The sequence below is a fragment of the Excalfactoria chinensis genome, chromosome 20 (genome assembly GCF_039878825.1).
Source record: "Excalfactoria chinensis isolate bCotChi1 chromosome 20, bCotChi1.hap2, whole genome shotgun sequence".
Taxonomy (NCBI): domain Eukaryota; kingdom Metazoa; phylum Chordata; class Aves; order Galliformes; family Phasianidae; genus Excalfactoria; species Excalfactoria chinensis.
The window spans coordinates 4,081,403-4,103,970 of record NC_092844.1 but is presented as its reverse complement, the minus strand read 5'-3'; the positions used below and the strand labels follow the sequence as shown (position 1 = coordinate 4,103,970).

The following is a 22,568-nucleotide window of genomic DNA, read 5'->3' as shown; positions in this document are numbered from 1 at the left end:
CCTCCTGCTCTCCTGTTCCTGAGAACTGCAACGTGCAAAGGCAAGAGCACCTCTGTGGGAGCTGCCTTTGGTTTGGTTTTCTGCTGTTCCTGTATTACACGGCAGTTTTGGTATGGCATCACACTGGACAGGGTTGAAAAGGCATAGAGAGTTTCTTGCTTGCGTGCCCCTGGGCTGCTGTAGCTGTTTTATCCAGGAGGGAGGGAGGGGATTAGCACTAAGCTGAGGGTGAGGAAAAGGTTTTAGTGCTGTAATTCAAGCACAGAGCAGTCCTGTGAGCCTATGTAAAGAACTGGGGAGAGAAGCTCCAAGCTTATGCGTAATGCTGCCCTATGTTTCTTACAGAAAGGAGCTGAAAACCAATGGGTGCAATTGTGATAAACCAGCATGAGGTCTGTGCACTCTCCCACACCAAAGCGGGTCCCCAGGAACCCCAGCAGTTGAAAGGCACCAATGATCCTCATGAAAGGGTGAGTCTCAGCTCCTACAGTGGCCTGTTAATGAGTCCTGATGTGAATTCTTATTCTCTGGAGGTAAACCATCCCAAATGTTCACCAGGATTTGAATCATGGAGTACCATTAACTCACATTGGCTGGTACGTTCAGGTCCCTCTGCTTGGTTAGGTAGAGCAGGGTAAGCATTCAGTACTTGTTCCTTGCCTGGGTGAAATAGCTTTGTTTCTTAATGGGATGATTAGAGTGATTAACCCACCTGCTCCATATGCTGCCAGCGTTGGGGCAGGTTAGAAGGTTGAAAGTTCACAGGCTGTTCAGCCATGGAGGTAATTGAACTGTAATTGGGAAGAACGACCTTTACCACCAGCATCCTGCCCCGAGCACCTCTCACAGCCAAGCACGGCTGGCTACTAGCAAACCTGTCAGCCCCCTGGACAAGAGCTGGGCCATGCAAATACTCAATAGCTCTAACCCCACTGTTTGGAGGGTGCTGTGCCTCTAAGGAAGCATGCATTTGTGTGCTAGAGCTGGTGTGCGCTTCTCACCTCTTTTACTGCAGCAGGAGCACCTAGAAGGATGGTGGTTTCAAGCAGCTTCTTTGTTATAAGTATTTATGATCGCAACCATTTGCTACCTCTAAAGATACTCATTAGTATAATAGCCAACATCCTTACCCTCTTGGCCAAGTGTTCCGGTGTGGCCTAAATTGTGGCACAGCGTCTTTCTGCGAGAACTCCTCCTGATGCATGGTGTTGTTTGGTTCACCCTTTAAACATCGTTACCAGACAGTGTTAGAATAGATCCAAGAAATCCAGCACTGTCTAGTAAGATGCCCACAGAGGACCACGTTCTGTCCAGCAGCTGGAGAAATGGAGCATCTATGGAGCAGAAAGATTGCCTTATGTCACCAGGCACGTCAATGATCTACCGGGTAAGGAGATAGGCAGAAGGAAGACGTTTGGTACTAAAAGATAATTTGAAGGTCGTGGTGGATTTCAGGAGACAAAGATGGTGCAGATCTAGAATAGAAACACAAGATGAGGTCCTATTTCAGTACAGTGTAAGAGCAGGAAGATTCCTTTCCTTTGGTTTCTTTGGTTTCCTTGCTCCCTTCTCCCCTTTGGTTCACAGCACTCCGAGTCATTCCGATCAGTTAAAATGACAAACCTAAACCTGGCGTACAAACAAATCAGCACTGAGAAGGGCACAAAATTGTGTCAGAGATGGCCTAGTGTTCAATACAGTCCATTGATGCTACTTTATTGTATGGTGCGACTCGGAGGGATGCAGACAAATTTGAATCTTAAAGTGACAGGAGGAGACAGGAGACTTAGGCGTGCAGTTGTTTGGTGGTGTAATTAAGCATAATGAATGCTAATGATGAAGATGAAGGGTAGCTGCCTTCTTTGCTTCATGTTATGTTTTTTTTTCCATAAGTTTGCTGTAGCAGAAATCTATCCCAGCTCTGAGCCACGAAGTGTTCCCTTACACCTAAGAGCTCTGTGTCATGGTAGGGATGCTGGGGTTCTGGCTGTTGCTGACCCTCTCCCCATGCAGGAGGGGCAGCAGGGTTTGTTCCTTCCCTGTTCCCTTGGAGCTGGCTATACCTCTCAGGCACTGTGGTTCAGTAGCAGGGAGCGCTCTGCTTTGAGCCGTGCTGCTCTGCTGCATGCATATTTATCATAGCCTTGAGGTACCTGTAAGTCTTTGTGGCCCTGGCTCTGTGTTTCACACAGTACGTGCAAGCTTTGTATAGATCTAAGCTGTCACACAGCACATCTCACCCAGGCTGTGTGTCTGGCTTTGCACTCTGATAGGTGTTCACCAAGCAGCCCTCTGTGCTACGAACTAAACACCACGGCACAACAGGAGCTGAAAGGAACCTGGGTATGTGTGTGGGGCTGCTGTGTTCTGGAGTGCTTCCTACCTGCCAGGGACACTGACACACCTGCCTGCAGCACCCTGTGTCTGCTAAAAGCACCTATCAGCAGTAATATCCTTTCTTGGGGATAGCTTTCATGCTGTGCCTCCAATATCTGATAAGTGGAGGAGTAAAGCTTCCCGTATTGCCTCAGTTGTCAGAAAGAAACAAAAAGCATCTGTGAACCATTAAAGACAGCATCCTCACTGTAAGGCCTTTTAGACTGAGATAGTTCTTTCCAAATGACTTTGAGCAGCATCGTCAATTAATGGAAAGAAACCTGAGGGAGTAAGAGTCAGGTCCATCCCACCTTGTAGCACACTGTGGTGTCAGTCCATCAAAATCATGAAAATAAGGAGAGAGAATGTTCTTAAGAAGCGAGAAATTGGCATTAAAAAACCCCATCTGTATAAAATGGAAGGTTTTAAAACAAAATGGTTTTGCTATTGGAGGAGAGAAGTCCAGAGGAGCTGATGTGGAAAAGACAGAGCAAACGATAACAGCAATGCTGAAAAACTAAACTCTGCCATTGATTTCAGCTGTCTGTTCCTTAAATTATCTCATATTTAGATTAGAAAAACATACTGATTTGCAGGGAAAATTATAAACTAGAAAACTCCAATGCTAATTTTCAGTGAAGTGTTTGCTTTTGTTCTCTGGAAAGCTAACATGGCTGGAAAGTAAATAGAATATAATTGGAGAAGAGCACTTGCATTTCGCTGCATGCTACAATACTCAGCATTTTCATGTGAATGTATTCATTCATTGCAATATCAAACACGTGCTGTGCTCTGTTCTCTGCACGGTTTTCTGTTCCCAGGCTCACTGCGAGATGATTCTACAGGAAGGTGGCTTTCTTATATTTGCTTTTACCCCTTATTCTATAACCTGAAGCATTTCATCAAGTCTCCCCAGCTGTGGGCATCAATCAGGCTTGGGTTTCTCTATTGGCCACTGACCTCCGCTTCCAAATTCGCTGTCGAATGTTTCCACGTTGTACGTGAGACACCATAATCATCATTACCAGGCAGTATTAGAAAAACAGAGAACATCCAATGCTGCCCAGTAAGATGGTAATGGCATCTCAGGATCATGGTCTACAAGCAGCAGATATAGCACAAGCTAGAAAGCCTCGCTGTTCGGAGAAGAAAAAAGAGAAAGAAAAACAAACAAACTAAAAAGAGAATACAACCTACATCTGTCCTTCCTTTGGGATCTCCTCAGTGATCATATGCTGTCACTTACCAAGAAGACTTTACAGACTTAGGTATCTATAACTCTTACCTTTCTTCCAGTACCTCCAACTGTGCAAGCTTTAGCTACGTTTTTATTATGCAATCAAACACATTACTACGGCTTCTTCAGCACAAAGAGGCTCAGCAATGGCATTGAATACCTTTGCAAAGCCAAGACAAATGCACCTTCCATTGCGTTTTGATGCCTGCTGGAGATCTCAAAGCCTCAGGAAGGTGAGAGCCATTCCCAGCATCTCAGCAGCACTGCAGCCGCCAAACATCAGAACTGAAAGGTGATGAAGAGAAAAACAGCTGGACCAAAACGTGATGACATGATAGAGGAAGCCACTGTTGCAACTGGAATCTCACCAGCTTGTGTTCATCTGTCACTTCTTTCTGTACATTACCTGATGTTACAGGTGGGTCACTACACTGTAGATCCTTTAACACCTCCTCAAGGTGCTTTTAAGCGAAAGCCAAGTCAAAGTCTGGTGCAAACAAGTTGCATTACAAGAAATTTAACCTGAGACTGCCCTGCACAGCTTCTCAAGTCTTGTACTGTGGGCTGTGTCCCTTTGTTAATTGGCATTTGAATATAATTACACCAGGGGTTCCCTCTTCCATTTTGACTAGGAATAGCTAAAAAGATTGCTGCTGGAGAATGTGGGGAATGGAGGAAGGTTGGGATCGCCTTTGCATTTTGTGCTGATTTTCTTTCTGTCCCTTCTAACAGGACAGCACTGGACCCCATTGGCCCCTTGCTATTAGGTAAGTGTCAGGAAAGGTAAAGCTTCCCTGCGGCAGCCAGCAAACAGACGTGCTCCTCTTAACCATTACAAAAGAAAGTGTCTTTTCTGCTTCAATAACACGGCATGGAGAAAGTCAACAAGAAGAGCTGAACAATAGCTCTTTGTCTGAAGTAGCCTAGATGTCATAGTTAGAATGGAGGATTTCCAGACAACAGAACCTTCGGCTGTGTTTAACAGGTCTGGTTGCTGTGAATCAGAACTGTGCTGGTTTGATATGAGAGCAAAAATGTTCTTGAATGGCTGCAATTTAGAGAATTTACGTGACGTTTGGTTATAATCAGGGGGAAAAAAAACCACCTCAACTGCACTGATTTCATGAACTGCTCAGAGAAGGAAGGGGATCGATTATCAGGCTCAAAGCTCGTAGCAAGGATGGATACGCACTATTGTGTGATGTGTCTTATCATTTCAGAGGGAGTGATGGGATTGCATATTTGAAGCTACACACCTGCGGTGAGATGAGAGGTGGCAAAAGCTGCACCCTTGCAGATTGTCTGAGCTCAGCTGGAAAAGGCCCCAATCCACCCTTCTCACTCTGCATCAGCCTACCTGGCCTTTACCAGCCCTGCTTGATGTTTCTGATGCCATCAGAAGATGCCATTGGGACAACTCAAGTCAATCAGCATTTCATTTATGATGCTCTGGGAATCAGCCAGAAGATTTTTGTCTGTGGCCCAGCTATAAGGTAACATATTGCAATTCCAAGAGCAAAACTACGTGAGAGCTATACCAGAAATCCTGAGCTAACAACTCAATGTTCCTGGGCTCGGTGGATCTCCCCTAGGCCCATTTCTTACAACTGAGACCCTTCAGCAATCTCAGAGATGTTATGCTGAGTAAGAGACGTGCTCAAGACATTGGACTTGCACATAAATGCCACGAACGAGTTCCTCAAAAGGTATAAAGTCCAAATCTTGCCAAGAGATTCAACAGGACGCCTCTTTGTGTACCCAGATGTACAAACTGGTGCTGATGGTACCCGAGGAGCGGCATCATGTCAGCTCTCTCCTCCCTCCTGCTCGCCAGAGATGGAGAACATCCAGAATGAAGAGGGATGGTTCTCTCCACAACGTGTGTAAGCAAAGAGGAAAGTCAGAAGGGGCTGAAAAAGAGGAATATTTTCAGGGCCTCTTCTTTTAAAGCCTTTTGAACCCTTCTTAATTTGACACGTTTCCCAGTAAGGAAAAAAAAAACTCCTTGAGGCCAAACTAGCTCTGAGCTTATCTCCAGCTCTCACTGGAGCTGCCCTTTCACTAATGCTGCTCAGAAGGTCAAAGTTTCTTCCATAAAGCAAGGTGAGTGCAGTGGATGTGTTCAGGGCCACGGGAGCAAGGTGTGTAAAAGGGGCACTGGCTGTGTTTCATCAGCAGAGATAGATAGCAGTGTTCAGGCACTTCTCCAAGGACTTGGGGAGAGCTGTGGCTTTCCCCCTTCGTTCAGAGCTCCCTCATTTCTTACCCTCCTATTTGCAGTTGTGAACAAAAGGATAAGAAATCTATGAAATCGATGAGGGCAGTGCTGCTGCACTTTACATGCCCTTAAAGAAACACAACTGGATCAACCAATTCCCTTCACACATGCTAAAAGACATAAATACCAGTCTGAATTGCCATGGGAGAGTGAAAAGCCCCAGTCCGTTATTTGATTTCCTACTTCTCCGTTTAAGAATGGAAAAATATTTAATTTAAATCCTTTTCTTGACATGCCAGCTCTTCTGCTATTCATTCATGCCACTTCAGGAATGTCAGCCCAGAGCAGGATTCGACTCCCAGCGTATTACTACTAAGGAGCAATATTATGCAGCCAGAACTTGGACTAGACCTGTGAAGCCATTCAGCCCTTCCCTGGCATTTAAATCTATTCTTTGTAATGTCTTCCAGTTCAGCTTCCACTAAAAACACGGACTGTATTGGTGCACAGCGTAGCAACAGAATGTGTTGTTGGCACACTGTGCCAACGTGGCACTTCCAATGGAGCAGCAGACAACGCTTTCACCATGCATCAACCCATGCTACACCAACGTCCTCGGCATCACTTCCACCACAACCAAACACCTGCAGATTGAGCCACCAGCAGAACATACCTGGAGTTAAACACAATACAAGAACTCAGACCACAACGTTCTGCAGCCCTGCGCAGTGTTCACCTACAAGCTGGGCAACGGTAGCATGCCAAGATGACTACTACAAAGGTACGGTTTTCTTAGCTGCATAATGTAGTTCTAATATACAATCCTCAAGCCTTGCTCTGGTATTAATCATTAATCGACCCAACAACGGTTGGTGAATTTTCTTGTTAAAACTCCTTATCGTTTGTGACCTACCCATCGGCACTGTGTGACGGAAATGGGAGGTTTTGTGGGGTGGAAAAAGAAAATCTAATGCTGTAGAAGACAAAAAATGCAAAATAATCTCCAAGACCACCTATTAAAATAACAGTAGTCTGCTCGGTTTGCCTAAGAGCTGCCACTAATGGGATGCAGAGGAAAAGAAGGAACCTCTGTGTTTTCTTCTACCCAATACTGCATCTATTTCACTCCTTCTCCTCCATTGGAGAAAGTTTATATGGGAAATGAGTTTCAGAAGTGAGTTGTAGAGAACAAATTCCAAGGAAATATGGGGGGGGGTTTGTGGCTGCATTGGCAGTCAAAGGACCAGCATCAAACTCAAGACAATGTATGTCCATAATACCAAAACCAGCTACAGAGGTTACACAGTTCTTATCATCCTAAATCTGAGACCCAAGAATTAACTGTGGGTTTAATACCTGGAGTAGCTGCTACTGCAGAAGTTTAATAGCAACAAGCACGAGTCAGGAAAATGATCTTATAAAAAACTGGCTGAATTGGTTTGATGCAGTTTTGTGTGATATTCTGATAAATGCATTCGGATCTTCGCTTTGGCATGTGCCAGCCTGTCTGCAGGACAAGAGAGAACGCTCACGGTTCTTTTTCTTTACCACAGGACCTGCCAGGAGTTGGCTGTGGTTGGAATGCACACCACAGCCAACACGGCGCTCACAATGAGCAGCTATTGGGGCCAGAGCCCACAAAAGGCACAGCCCAAATTTCGGAGGAATTAAGGATTCTGTGGCCAGCTCAAAATACAAAATCCCATGCGTTTTTTCTGTCTGGTTCACGCCATAAAAATAGTTAGGAACTGATAGCCTACTTCTGCCACACCGTACTAATCAGCTAATAAATTCCAGCTCGTTTTTCTAGTCTGCTCTTTAGCAAGACTTATTTAGTACCTATGGAGCACATAAATTATTGACGTTTACCAAAAAATGGTGCGAGCCATCCCAGCAGCTCGCTGCTCACATTTTCACTGCCGGTGCCACGAGCAATTCCTGAGAGTCAGGAGAACTTCTTGTTCTGCAGAAGACGGCACCTGCCTTTAGTGCACTCAAGGCAATGTGGTGACAGCACGAAATGAAATGCTTTGTCTCGAGAGAATAGCACTGACTTATAGCAGCAGAAGCAGAACAAGCCTGAGATGCATCGTCAAAAATAAATACATCTCCAAGGCGATTAATCTGCCATGTGCCTGATATATTGAGAAATAAATCCTCCCTCCTTCTCCCCTGAATAGTATTTTCCAGCTGGGCCTGAGCACTTTGGTCATACCCGGGATCTTTCAGAAGCAACAGGTCATGAAGAGAAGGAAGGAGAAAGGTGGGAGCGGAAGGGAAGTGCGGTCGGAGCCTTACCGTTGTGAAACAGCCGGGCGCAAAAAGCAAAGCAACGCGGCGTGATCCAAAGAGGAACCCAAAACCAAAATCCGAACCGGCACCGAACAACCCCAAACGTCCCATCTTGTTTTTCTGAGTCCTCAATAGAATGCTTTTCTCAGGCTACGCGGTACCCATGAAATATAAAACCACCCTAATGGTCGCCCAGGTTACCGACTTCATTTAGTTAATCATCACCACTATTACCAATGTTCAGGCCTTGAGAAAAAAAGGAAAGAATGACTGAAGAGGAGTGGAAAACAAGGAACTTAAGCGAACCCCACCCCCTCTTTTTTTTTTTTTACACATCAGGAGCAATTAGGTTTGTACCTGCATTACCTTTATTTCTCCTCCCCTTTTCTGCTTCCTATCGCCTCCCCCACTTGCTTCTCAAAGTTCCCCCAGCCCTAAAACAATGGGGTATCCATTAATCGGGTATCAGATATGCCTGAGGGGGGGTTGGGGGACATGGAGGTGCCCAGCTTTGCCCGGGCAGCTGCAGGTCCGGAAAGGAATGCAGCTCCAGTGGGGGGAAAAATTACTTGTTGGTTAACCTGCAGGGTGAGCCTTAATCAATAGGCACGGACGATGAAAAGAACAAAGCATGTGAAACTTAAGCCTTTATATCTCGAGCTCCATCAGATAAAAGCTGTACCTGGAGCTGGAAAGGACAGCCAGGCTTAGCTGGGAGCTTAAACGCATCAGCGCGGTCCGAGTTGTTTCAGGAGTTCACTTGGCTTATTGATCACCACTCCTTCTGCCACCACCAAAGATTAAAATACAAAAGTAAAGCCTCTCATGACGACTTATCAGACTCAGAGCCCTTAAAAGAAAAGCTGATTAATGCGAAATACACGTCCCGATTGTAAAAGGTGATTTCCTCAGGCCACTTTCCCCTGCCCAAAATATGGTAAGGACATTCTAATGAATTAACATCCGATTGCGCTCATATTTTACCTCCAATTCGCCATTAATATTATTATTTTTTTTTTTTTCAATTTGAAATCCCACGATGCTCTTTATTTTGTTAGAGATGTGGAAAATTAGCACTTCAGCCTTTCTACATTGGTTTTGTTTTGTTTTCTTCCAGATTAAGGACGGGAAGAAAACCCTGTTTCCTACATGAGCAAACCTCCACGCAAAAGAGGAGAGTTCTTTCAGTGTTATGGCTGCCTAATGGAAGCAACTTCCAAAAGCTACCATCAGCTGGTATGTGGTCATTTAAGTCTATTTTAACGTGCCCTTTCATTCACTTTGGGACCCATTAAATTAAAAGCATTGTTCTGGGGAGGATTTTTCTTTTCATTCTGAAATGAAGCTTAGCTCTGTTTTCATACAGCAGCCTGCATTCGTAAATCTGTGTCAGCAGGTCAGGCCAGCTCCAGGACCCACAGCCCTCTAAGCTCATTTCATGCATGAAGCAGCATTGCAGTTGGTGTTAACAAGGGCAGGAGAAGCACTGAGCCCCCGATCCATTGGCAATACTGGATGGTATCACGGTATCTAGCAGATAGAGTTTGCTGCTGGCCAGCCCCATCTCTCAGGTGCCAGATTTGTACGTTCTGACTGCTAGCATTCCTGAAATGTACTTATAGAGCCACGATGGTAATGGCAAGTAATATAATTATTATGTGAACCTACTGTGCCTTCACCAGGCTCGTTGCTTGCAGGGCAGAATTGGGGGAGGAGACAGAATCCAGAATTTAGCTATTATTTTCCGAAGCCCTGCGCTTTTCTTTTGGTTGCTTCAATTTAGTCGCCCGTCTGTCAAACGGTGCCTTTTAAGAGCTCAGATTCTCATTCAGTAATGAGTTCTAATAATTCAGTGATTAGATTAATTAATTTTGAGAGCCCTTGAAGAGGTGCTTGCAGAAGTCTTGCACATACCACCTCCAGCTCCGCGTGGGCACCGAGCGCCAGACGCTCACAGCTGCAATGCCAGCTATATTAAAAAAGGGGATCAAAACCAATGAAAAGGACTGAGACTGGGACCGAATGTGAAAAGTCAAAGGGAAATGGATAAAAAGCTCATATCTGGCTTGGTATTTGTGCATAAATATGGCATGGTTTTTTTCAGTCATAATGCTGTTCCCTGAGAGTCCAGCAAGCACAAACTAATCTCCTGTCGGAGGAGTCTGGAACAAAGCAAAGCCCTCTAACTTTTTCTTTGAAAGGAATATGATTTCGGTAATATTTGCAATTACAGGGAGAAGATACAGGCAAGAATAAAAGACAGAAGTCAAGAATTAGCCTCAGTGAAACGGAGGGGTAAGTAATCTAGCAGCATTTCCTGCAATTTTGACAACATTTTTCAGAAATTAAGGGTGTTTTAGAAACCAATCAAATCCGGCAGCGTTCAATCAGGGCAGGCTCGGCTCCCTGGCTCGGATGAGCCCCATTCCCTGGCACTGTCTAGCCCAGCTCAGTGCCTCACAGAACCTTCTCGAAGGCCGTTTGACTGGAGGGGTGGAGGGACCGCGTGAGCAAACATTTTCTGCTGACTGCAAAGTGTCTGCAAAGCCAGCCCAGCGCCTCTTCCTGATCAGGGTGGCTGCACTGCACACGGAGCCGGCTTGCTTACAAAACACCTCCCTCTCCTCATCCAAATTTACCACGTCAACAGCGTCGCCCGCCAGCTGCCAGCCCAACGAGGAGCCAAAAGGGAGCTTTTTGGGTGCCTCCATCTTCCCATCTGTGGGAGCAGCCCACGAGCAGGCTTGCACTTCACCAGGCAGCCAAGTGCTTTGTTTTGTCTCCCCGGTGTCCGAGCAGGCAGTGCAAGCAGGAGCTGGTTGGGCTGGCACCAGGCCCTCTGCAGCAAGAGCGAGGAGCCCTGATGGTGCTCGTTTGGTCGTGCACGAAAAAGCCTCGGGTAAGGAAAGAATAAACAAAACGAACCCAAAATGGCTCCTCGGTGCCATGAGCGGAAACTGATGGGTGAGGCAGAGAGAGACCTTCCCTTCTCTTCCACCTCAGCGAGGTGGTCTGGAGGGTTCCAAATCTCCTTCCTTCAGTTGCAGCGCAGAAGCTGAGGAATTAATTCTGGCTGCCGAGGACCCACAAACATGTGGCTAAAACGAGAGGGCCGGGCATTTTGTAATTGCCATAAAATACGTTAAGATGGCAGTTGATTTAGAATCAAAGTGGAAAAAATGGCAGTCACCATAAAGGAAAGGAAAAGGAGTTTGTAGCCTGCTGCATTTCAAAGGTCACCATTAGCACTGCCCAAGCTGGGTCCTCGTTGAAATGCAATGATTCTGCTCGTATGGATCTCCCTAGTTTTATACCATCGCTTTTCAGCTGCCGTAAGCCTTCTCAGATGGAGTCTTTTTTCCAAGCTCTCCAGGACACCTGGGTGAAACTGGCTTTCCCCCATGGCTCCCTCCTATTTGGTTTCTTGGTTCTGCTCTGCCTGCCCTGACTGGTTTGGCTGGTTGGAAAATGAACGCTGGATTCATGCGCCGCTCCCCCTCCCCCAGAACTGAGCAGACAAAACCTGATCCCGACAACAAAACCCTCTTTAATCCACCTGGGGAGAAAAGGAGGAAGAGAAAAGAGGACAGAACCCTGCGAAAAAGTGGAGAGGAGAAACACAGGTATGAAAAGCACTGAAGAAGTCGTGCCGCGTGCTACTCAGATCATTGCTACCACAGTACCTGTACGCCGTGGCTTACCAGTACCGTGAACACACACACCATTCATGCAACTTCAGTGCTGAATGCACAGCACCTTTTCCCAAACCGAGATCGCCAGCCTTTGAGAGGGCAACCAAAGGGACGCAGCGAGCATCGCGGGTGCACGGCAGGGCTTTCATCTTCTGATCTTCCCGTGTCCTGGAAAAGACGAACTCGAAGCGAGAGGCGTTCGCAGCGAAGGGAGGAGAAAAATAATCATAAAATAATATGAAAAAAAAAGAACTAAACCTGAAAAAAAAAAAAACAAAACCAAAACCTCCAACTCAAAGTGGTATCAGCCTACTGAAACCTAACCGAATTAAAAAGAAATAATAATAAAAATAGGAAAGCAAAAAAAGATGAAACCACGCGCGGCTTTCTTCGCAGCCCAGAGCTCTGCTGCTTGTTTAAGCTGGAATTGAGAAGAGACGGCGAGTGTCTACAGGCTCGTCTTACATGTAGTCCTTCACCCCTCCCTGCGCAGGTGCATTCCTCGCGCCCAGCCAATCTGCGGCCGCTGGCCCCCAACAGGTGTGTCCTCCATGGGGAGCGGCTGGCCGGGCCTCAGCCCTGTGCCGAGGCGGCCTCTCCGGGGCATTCAGCCTCCCTGCTGCTGTCTTGAACAAAGAATTGATTATTTACCAAGCATGGGCTCCGATCTGGTGCTCCTGCTCCACCTCGAGCTCCTCCCAGGCGCCCCGAATGTTGGCGTGATGCGGAGCTGTCGGTTCGGTGCTGAGAAATACTGCTCAGGTTGTTGTCGGTCAACCTGTTGGATGAGAAATGTGATTATTTAGCTGAAATCCACCTGGCTGACCTCACCTGCGGCTGCAGCGCATCGGTGGGTGATCGCTTTCCCCGGGTGAAGGGCGTAGCATGCACACAGGGGCAGCTTAAGGCACAAAGAGATGCAGGGACTTTCTGCATGATTTTGCTGGTGAATCCACAAGAGCTGATTCTTTCTTTATCTTTGAAAGCAGCAGCTTGGATCCCACCATCGTCTGGTCTTGACACAAGGAATAATTTCAGGAACTAGCAAAGAATCCCACCAGAACTCCACTGCCCTGCTATGCAGGATAGAAATAGCAGAGACCTACAGCTGGACTCATAAAATCATAGAATGGCTTTGGTCGGTAGGGACCTTAATGATCATGCAGCTCTAACCGAGGATGACAGCTACCAGATCAGGCTGCCCAGGACCCCATGCAACCTATCCCTGGATTCCTATGCCCTTTCAGGGGTACCGTGACTGGAAATCCATCAATCTCAGCACAGGTTAGCTCAGACTGCTGGTATTCATTCCTAGACCTGTCAGATAGAAATTCCATTCTCAATGTTGACAAAAATCCCCGTTTCCCCTTCCCTGCACAGAGTGCTACTGGGATGCTGACAAGTGGAGTCTCTTCCACGACATATCCTTGTTTTGAAAGTGTTGAGGGATGTGCAAAAAGGGTTTACTGGTGCTCAGTGCTAATCGTGATTGGTATCAGCATGTAAATTAAAGCAAAGTCAAACAGTCACTTTCTACGTAGCATTTTTAGCCCCTTTCAAAGGAAGTTTTCCTTAAATTCTCAGCAGTGTCATGAAGAAAGAAAAACAAGTGAAATGTTTTCTCCTTGTTATGAAGGAAGCGCTCCTATTTCCCATGAAAGATGTAGCTAATGAAACAACACATTATCATGTTAATTAACCCAACCGGCAGAAGAATTCCCCTAAGAAATGACTTATCCTCACAGCTAACTCAAGAGAAACCTTGGAAACCTTTAGTTGCAGAAGACTGATTTCTCCTGCAAGGGTTTCTGCAGTTTGCTTATGCCCTCGGCCGTGCTTCTGAGCATGCTGCCTTTTTCCTTTTCTTCTCTCCCTTGCTAGAGCTGTAGCTTCCAGACACAGGTTTTCGCCTGGGACAAGTCGAGCCCACAGCATCTGGAGGGGAAATTTATGCCTGCAGTATCTGATCCTGCTTTTGTGCGTTCTCGGAAGAATTTAAAAGCCAAAGTTAATAAATAGCTTTCCAAATACAGCATTTCAGCATCCGATTGGTTGTCAGGCGTAGTTAGCATAGATAGCATCTATAATCTATAGGAAACTACCAGCCTCCTCAGCACTGTTCCCCAATGGGATAAATGCACCGTGACTGGGAGGTGGGACGCAGCCCCCGGGGCCGTGGCCGAGCTCTGTAAGCAGGTGTGCTGCAAACCTGGATCTCGCCTCCCCCAGGCCAACCAAACCAAATTCACATCTTTCCCCCTCCGTACTGCCTCTTTCATCTCCATCCTATCTGTTTAGCATCCTGGGAACCGCTCCTTTTTGTTTTTCAGGGTCCTATCAAGGGCAACACAAGGTTTGAGTAACGGTCAGTGAGCTCCACTCGGTTCCAACCCAAGAGAATGGGATGCTTGGCAGCTCTGCCTTCCAAACCTCACTTCCCCACAGTTGCATTTTTCTGTCCTCTGTTCATTTATTACTTTCTACCTGGCTTTCAGGGGCAATGCAGAAGACTGAGTTTTGCGATGGAAAAAGTCAACCTTATCTTTCTGCAGAAATGCCTGCAAATGAGCCTCTCTGTTATCACAACAACAACAGCAAAAAACCTTTTTATCAGGAATAATCTACACCCCGGCCTTGGTTTGTACACAAGAGCCATTTGTTTGCAAACAGGGAATATTTACATATGACATACTTGTTTGATGGTAATCCTAAACCTTTCTCTATCATCTCAGTCCTACCCGAGTGTGTCTGTTGTACCTTGCTTCAGGCTGGTTATTCTCTCATCTTTTGCACACTAGAAGCCGCACGCTGGGGAGACTTTCATCTGGCACTGTAATGAGAGCGATGCTGATTTTGTTCCTTGACATCGCTGAAGATCCCCCTTGACAATCTCATGTGTGTTAATGCAACGAACCTCTGATCAGTCTTTGGGATGCGTCTCAGCTTAGAGTCTGGGATATTATTCAGCCCATCGGCACCGTGCCTGCGTACCTTACAGAAGTCACGATGTTGGCTTGAAGATGGCTGTGAAGAATAAGCATCCTGTTCTGTATGGGAGGAACTGAACCAGAGAGATTAACAGAGCTGAAGTGACTCGCTTAACATCACACAGAAAATATCTGAGGTAGAGCCAGAACATCCGCGCGATTAGGTTCCAGCCCAGTGCCTTGATTTTTCATACCTTCTTATATCCATCAGTACAGCTATTTACAGCCGGAGGATTACACTGCCATATAAGCCTGCGGAACTGAAAACAGTTTTCATTTCTATTCTTCAAAAGTTGTTTAACTCCAAACAGTCCATCTGTATCAGAAATAGTTACGTACCGGCTGGATTCAGACGTACCCAAGTTCCCAATGAATGATTTACAGCATAAGAACATGAAGCAGAGGGCTAAGCCATTCAATACCCACTGGTGCCTTTTAATGATCCGGCCAGCTGAGCCTCTCCTATTCTTTTCCGATGCAGCAATAGTAAACAAATGGTTTGCCATGTATGCTGAAATGAGGTTTCACCACGGCTTTATGGCCTCAGAAAGTCAAGTTGCAACGCAAGAGGTGACAAGGTGACAGCACCAGGCTGGACAAACCCTTGCCAGAAATATAGGCTACCTAAGACATGAGATTTAATTCCTGGCACGCCGTAATGGTGTATTTCTGCTGAAGGTGTTGGCTCCGCACTTTATGAATCTCCGTGAAGTACAGAGGATAAGACCTTATCACGTATTTTTCATCTTTAAAAAAGATTAATGTGCAGCTCGTTACACCTGCTGATGAAACGTTTGTTTCTGTGGTTATTGGAACAAATGGGCTGCATCTGGGCCACGAGAACAGGGCAGCAAGCACGCTAAATACTCACAATAATAATTCCTCCTGGGATAAATGCAGGTTAGCTAAAGCAGACAGGAACCCCGCTCCAGAAATCACCCCAAACTCAGATACGCATCCATGCAGCCCTACGCCACAGGATGTCACTGACACCAAGAGTTTGGTAGGAAGCGGACGCTCATATGAAAAGGCAAACCACTGCTGCATAGAATGGCTTTGGACCAGATAATGAAAAGATGCAAAGGCTCTTCACCACAAGGTTCAAATGGAGCAGTGCTTGCTCTGGGAAGAAACATCTCCTGTCAACAAACCATCTCACAGCCATTCTTCTTAGCGGCACATTCCTCTTTCTTCTCGATAAGTCCCTATTATGTACTAGTGGAAAACAGGCAGCCAAGCTCACTGGACTTCTGATCCAATATTACAGCTCTTTGTTCCTAGCGCAGCTCTGCAGGAAGAGGTCACCCCGGGGCAGATCCATACAGGTGTTCACTCTTTTCATGTGAGGGCTGTAGACAGCAGTATCACTTCCTGCATCGCCTCCACCTCTTTCATCTCCATACCTGCGCTCGGCAGCAGCTCGTTGCACAATCTATAGAGTTAGAGGCAGGAGATTAAGCACACGGAATCCATGCGCCTCGTTCGCTTGTGCAGTGAGCGGCCGCGCTCGGCCCGGCACTGGGGATGGTTGTGGCAGCACACCTTGCTGGAATTACTAAATGCTGGGCAGATGGGCGAGTCTGCTCCACGGGAGGCTGATACGTGAAACTCAGCCGTGTTTGCGAGAGCAAAGTTCAGCTCAAGGCACCACCTGTCAGGTCAGGAATAGGAGTCATAGCAGGAGGAACCTTCCATGTCTTAACAAGTTAAGCAAGCAGAGGAGGAGGGGAGAAGCACATTGCTTTTTGCAGCGGTACAATAACCTGGAGGGACAGCTTGCACGCAGCCGAACGCTGCAGCAAAAACACGTTTTGCCAGTGGTGGTGTGTAAGGTCACAGGTTTCACTGCTTCTTTACTGCCCCAGAGATGACACAAGAGGTGGGCAGGCGAGTCGGGCTAACGCGAGTTTATTTGAACGCGGAAAGAAAGTTTTATAATCTCGCAACCCTTACCTTCTGTTTGCCCCCTCTTTGTAAACACGCCAACTTAGGGCCAACCGTCCGATCTGCCGGGCTTAAATTACGCTTCCGCGGGGCACAAGCCGGTGAAGGAGGGAAAGGTAAAGCATCCTCCCTGCCCTACCCTGTACGCAAGCATAAAAACCTTACCCTGGCACCAAAGAGAACCCCATGGGCTCTTCCTTTAATCACTTCAAGGGGCCCGGTCTGCGGCGTTGTGGTGGGTATCCCCGGTGTAACCAGTTTGTTAACAGCCAGAAGAAGCTTTCTGGCTCCAGTCAAAGCAAACAGAGGAAAACCAGGAGCCTGCTGACAGCGTACTTCAAGCGATGCTGAGCCCGGGTTTGCTCACCTTCTTAAACAGTCAGTTCAACACATGAATTTTTGAGAATGAAACTTTAAAGGCCTTCCTCAAAGCCTTGCTTGCAGAGTGCCGAGCAGTAACCCATGCCTTTTCTATCACCAGAGCGTCAGCCCTGTGCCTACTGTGAAGCCTTTTCTGCGGTCATCCAACCGATTTCATCTTCCCCCAGGGGAAAGAGGAAGGGGATCCCTAAGCTCACGTATGAGGATCTGAACGTTTCTGTCCTTCCTTCTGGCAGTTACCTGCCCCTCCTTGCCGCCTATTATCCAGCACAGCAGCCTGGCACCTGGGTTTGCCCGGACTCCCATCTGCCTATTCATCATTTGGCCACAGTTGAATGAAAAGAAGAAGAAAAAAAGGGAGGAGGGGAAGAAAAAAAGAAAAAGGAGGGAAAACAAAGTCTTTCATCTTCATGGCAGCAAGATTTCAGATCTAAAGAGCTAGGACTCTCAGCTGCTTTAAATTGAGGGTTATGGCTGCCAACTGCCAATCTGAAGCTGCATATTACCTTTCATCCAGTCCCGCGTTGTTCAGGCCATAGCTTTTCTTGCCTTTTGTTTCCTCTCGGATCGGTTAAGTGGAAGCAGGTGTTTTCCTGCCCTGCTAATCTCCAGTACATTCAGGCAGGCCCTGCAACTGGGCAGGTAAACGGAGCCCGGCGCTGGTGGCCACGGCGATGTCTCCGCAAGCAGCCCTGACAAACGTTCTCCCTTCTGCTCGCACTTCCATTTTGCACTGTCTCCCTCATAGCTCTCCCTCCTCGCTCGGACCTTTGCACTTCAGATATGGATTTCTAGAAGCAAGTGAGACTGTGAACTGCTCAAGTGGACAGGCCAAGTCTGGCAAGGCTGGGTGAGCAGAGGGCACGTGGGCATGCCCCAGTGCCACGGCCTAAATGCAGGTAACGGCTGCAAACCCCATGCAACTACTGTTAGGATGACGGATTGACTTCCTCAAAGACTATCGCCTGTATTACAGGTAAAGGGAGGCTGAGAGAAAACACAGCTAAGATCACACGAGGAGGAAGAATGGCTCACACGCTATTTGTCTATACACGCCTATCAAGAATTAGCAGCAGCAGCAGCAGCCAAGCTCATCCGGCTGTCACAGTCCAGCAAAGAAACTCTGAACATTGATCTGGTTTCCTTCTCCTCACCCACAAACTGTATCTTTTCGTTAGAGCAAACAGTATTCCTTTTCCCTTTGCACCAGCTTAATGTGTAATCAGGAACCTATTGGGCAACCAAGTGGCACCGTCAACATCTCTGCCCACACGGAGACGGTTTCCATTCCATTATACACTCACTGGTCGAGACAGCAGTCACAGAAGGCGCAGATCTTCCCTAATTGCATCGCGTGACAGTGCAAATAGAGCCCTGACTTCACCACCGCCTCGTGCCAGGGGTGAGCGCTACCAGGAGAGTCAGCACCTTCCTCCTGCTCACACGCTGCCTCCCAAGCAAGCTGGCTGTGCAGAGCTGGTGGCACGCAGGCTTCTGAATCATCAGTCCGCGGTACGGCTCCGTGAGTAAGCGTCTCCCTCCCATTGGGCTTCCATTACGTGTTGCAACAGCTTTGCGTGTACCTGCTTTCTTGAAACCCTCCACCTGGCGAGCTGATGAATCCGTGGAGGAAAACTGATGCGGCAGCAACCTCGCCACATCCCCAGCAGGGCGCCATGTTGCTCGATCCTCTGCCAGTCTACAAGCAATTCAAAGAAGAGAAATGGTTAAAGACACGCAGTTCACTGCAGCCCAATTTTAACGTTTCTATATTAAGTAAATAAAGTCGACATAAAATTCAGGTCAGGAACTATTTGTTCAGGGTCAGGTGACTTCAACTCAGCTAATCAGGGAGACACACCTTTCCTTCTGAACAATCTTCCACTTGAGATCTGCAGTTAAAAACAGGTTTGCTGCAGATCAAGTCAGTGAACTGCAGCGCGAGTGCCCACAAATGTAGAACAATGGGCATAATTTTCACTCCCAGGCGCACGCAAGGTGCAGATTGCAGCAAGAGCAGAGGGAGCAGAATCTTGCAATGCAGAGCCGACTGCAAGACCCAAAATGTACCAAGAAGACCCTAAAAAGCTGTATGTTGTTGGGATCAGCAGGAAAAAAAACCTACCCTCCTGAAATCTTACTTAGAACATTGTTGGCTACGATATTACACTCAAACCTGCTCAAGCCAAGCACTGCAGGAGTTTGGTCATTGCCTTTAGGAAAGCACGTCTAGGGATGGCCAACTTGGGTACAACTTAGGCCGGTCACTTCCTTCCCTGCACTGTGCAGTTTGGTCTGTGGCCGTGGCATTGCTCAATCCTTCGTAGCATTTTTCCAGATCTTTCCCATGAAGTTCAAAGCCTTTTTGCACCTTCCTCGCTGAGGTTTCTTCGGACCACACACAGAAGCTCTCTCCTCTCTTCAGAGCAGCTCTGAACGTGCAGGAAGGGTCCTGGCAGCTGCACTGAGATGGGTCCTCAACGAGTCTGCCAAGCTGGGTTCGGAGGAGTTGCCTGCTCTTTTCCCTGTTCAAATAGCTGCGGTTAAGCAAACGTCCTGGGCACAGTTGAACCTTGATTCACACCCACAGCACAGATGACTGTCATCGATAAGCCATTCCCTGCACTTCCTACCTGCAGAAACCAACTGAGAGGAAAAATGGACCCTTGTTAAAGACGGGGTCCTTGAGGATTATCTCTAAGCTGCTGGTTTATGTCGCCAGGATTCTGGCTGTGCTGCTTTGACATGCCAAGCCACAGCAGAAGGCGATGCCTGCATCACACTTAGATGTGCCCGCAGAGCTGCTGCTGTTTTCCAGCGCTGCCGGGATACCCGCTCCCGACTCTGCAGCACCAGGTGCAGAAACCAGCAGCATTACCTGACAGAAACACACCTCCCTCCTGTCCCTCGCAACAATAACGCAACTAAGCAGTTGCAAAGCTCTGACCCTGCTATTTGTAACGATGATAAAACGATGCAGCAAAAGAAACAAAACCTCATCTAATTTCTGGCTTGATGCGTGCAACCATCTCCTCTGGCACAGAAATCTGTGCAATGCTGAACAAACACACCGCCTTCCTGAGCAGCTTTAAACCTCTTGTTTCCTTGTGTGTTTTTTTTTTCACTCAGGTCTGATGCAACAGGCCGCTGTTTAAAACAACAGACCACTACGTGGCAAAAACAGACCTAACACCCTGACCTACCTCCTGTTTCGATCAAAAAAAATCAGCTGCATTCAGCCCTAGCTGCTAAGAAACGCTTTAAAAGTGGAGAAATCCAAACAGCCTGCCGTGCCTTAGCGGGCAGGCAACTCTGCTGCTTTGTTTTGTGCAAATTATTTCTCTGGGTTGGGCTGGATATGCACATGGATTGTTTGATTACCAGTCTGGGGTGAAGAAAGGTGCTGTCATGCTGAGCTGTGGTTTGCGTGGCGAGGGCAGGAGGGCTCTGCTGGAATAGTGAGTGGCCCGATCCGGGCCTCCTGAGCCACGTGGGGATTTCTAGAGCCACGAGAGTAGAGTAGACCTTATCCTTCTCATCTGCAGAAGCTGCAGCACTCACCTGCTTGCTGAGGCAGAGGTCAGTACAGATCCACGTCCACGGAGTCATCTGGGTGGGCAAGCAGCCACGGAGCAGCCGCCGCCAGCAAGAGAACCCTCAGAGCAGTGCAGAGAACTCAGCCTCGGGACTGGAGTCTTCATGATGGAAGCGGGACGTGAGGGGTATTTCGAAGCCAATTCGCTATAGTGCCACACGCAGCAGTCAAAGAGCATCTGTAAAAATGAGATGAGCTCATGAGCTCGGCCAATCTCTAAACAACATTAGTCTGCGAGCATGCAGAGCAGAGACGATGTCTGGAGGGGTCAGTCGCAGGTCATCTCGCCGAGCGACGCGAACCCGTTTGGCTCAGAGCATCCCACTGCTCCGGCACTGCCCGGCTCAGCATCACAGCGTGCAGCCACCGCTCCGTGCCCAGGGACCAGCTGTGTCTCAGTCCAAGGGCCCGGTTGCCAAATCCCTTTGCTTGTGTGACAGGGGAGGATGATCAATTATCTTGATCATTTATCTTTGACAGAGACTTGTCTGTTGACACGGAGCAGCTTTAGCCAGGCAGGTATACAGCGGGACAGGCATGTTACCTGATAGGGTGCCTTTGAGGTCTATGTTATACAGTCTTTAAACAGGGAGTGTGTCATCAGGTGGGACGTTAGGAAGAATTTCTTCTCTGAGAGAATAGTAATGCATTGGCAGGAGCTGCCCAGGGAGGTGGGGAATCATTGCCATGGAGGTGTCTGAGGGAAGGGTGGACATAATACGAGGGGCACGGTTTGGTGGGCAATACCGGAGGTAGGCGGATAGCACGCACTGCAGCACTGCAGTTCTGCAGGAGCTCCCGGAACCAACACGGCCAGCCCTGAGCGAGCAGAAAGCCACTTGTAAAGCAGAGATCAACTTTGCATGGATCATTCAAATGAGAAAACCAAGCGGTGCTTCACTGACTGTGCACATTTGATTGCCAAATAGCAAAAAACAATAAAAACACAAAATAGCTTCTCCAACCCATTGGATGTTAGGAAACCGTAACCTTTTACAAATTGCACGTTCAGTATTAGAGATGTGCTGAGCAAAGTTACACTTCTCAGCTCTCCAGCAGGAGGCCGATGCTGATCTTTCCCATAGGAGCAGTTTATTATTATAAAGGAAATAGTGTATTGGCTGTATGAATCTCAGATGTCAGCCTGTCCCAAAGGCGCTACACTGAAGGAAAACCTGGCCTATGTTTCTTGTAACAGAGATTTGTCATTCCAGGAACCCTCAACGTAGCGATCTGGGAAACGAATTGTCCTCATATCTCCATCGTAGGTGTGGTCCTACACTGCACTGGAAGCCACAGCCTTGCTGCAGAAATGATAGCGGTCCTTTGTCTGCCAATGTGGAAAATCCCTTCACTGAGAGAAATGCATCCAGCAATCTCCAATGGCGCGGCTTTAGACTGAATGTGTCAAAATAACCTAAGAAACACGAGCACGCCCAGCCACAAAATGAAGAGTAATTAACATGCAGATAGTTCACAGGGAATGTGTGAATACGAGCATTGAACCTTGATATGAAAGATGCCAGAGCAGCACAGAGCGGTGCCGTTGTACGGCGAGCTTCGCTTGACGGCGCCATCAGGGAAAGGGATGGGGAGAGGGAATGAGAGAAAATACAAGTTTTGCACAAAGCCAAAAGGAGGCAAAACGTGCCTCGGTGACAGCTGGCACCGCACGCAGGACGAGCAGTCGGGAGGCATCAGCAGCAGCATTGGCAGGAGATCTGCACTCAGCGCAGGAAATGCTTCTTTGAACGGATCCTAATTACGGCCCTTCTCTCCCCCGTCTATCCTGCGTCATGCTGTAATTACAGGAACAAAGCTGGGAAGGGGCTGTTTCTCGAGCGAG

At 47.6% G+C, this 22,568-nt stretch overlaps 1 protein-coding gene across 1 annotated transcript in view; it reads right to left on the bottom strand.

Moving 5' to 3' along the window:
* Nucleotides 1–10,834, bottom strand: part of TTLL10 (tubulin tyrosine ligase like 10) — a 29,624-nt gene extending 18,790 nt beyond the window's left edge. The window contains 1 exon segment of the mRNA XM_072354600.1: nucleotides 10,732–10,834. Coding sequence (XP_072210701.1) covers nucleotides 10,732–10,834 — 103 coding nt within the window.
* Nucleotides 10,835–22,568: the final 11,734 nt, after the last annotated feature.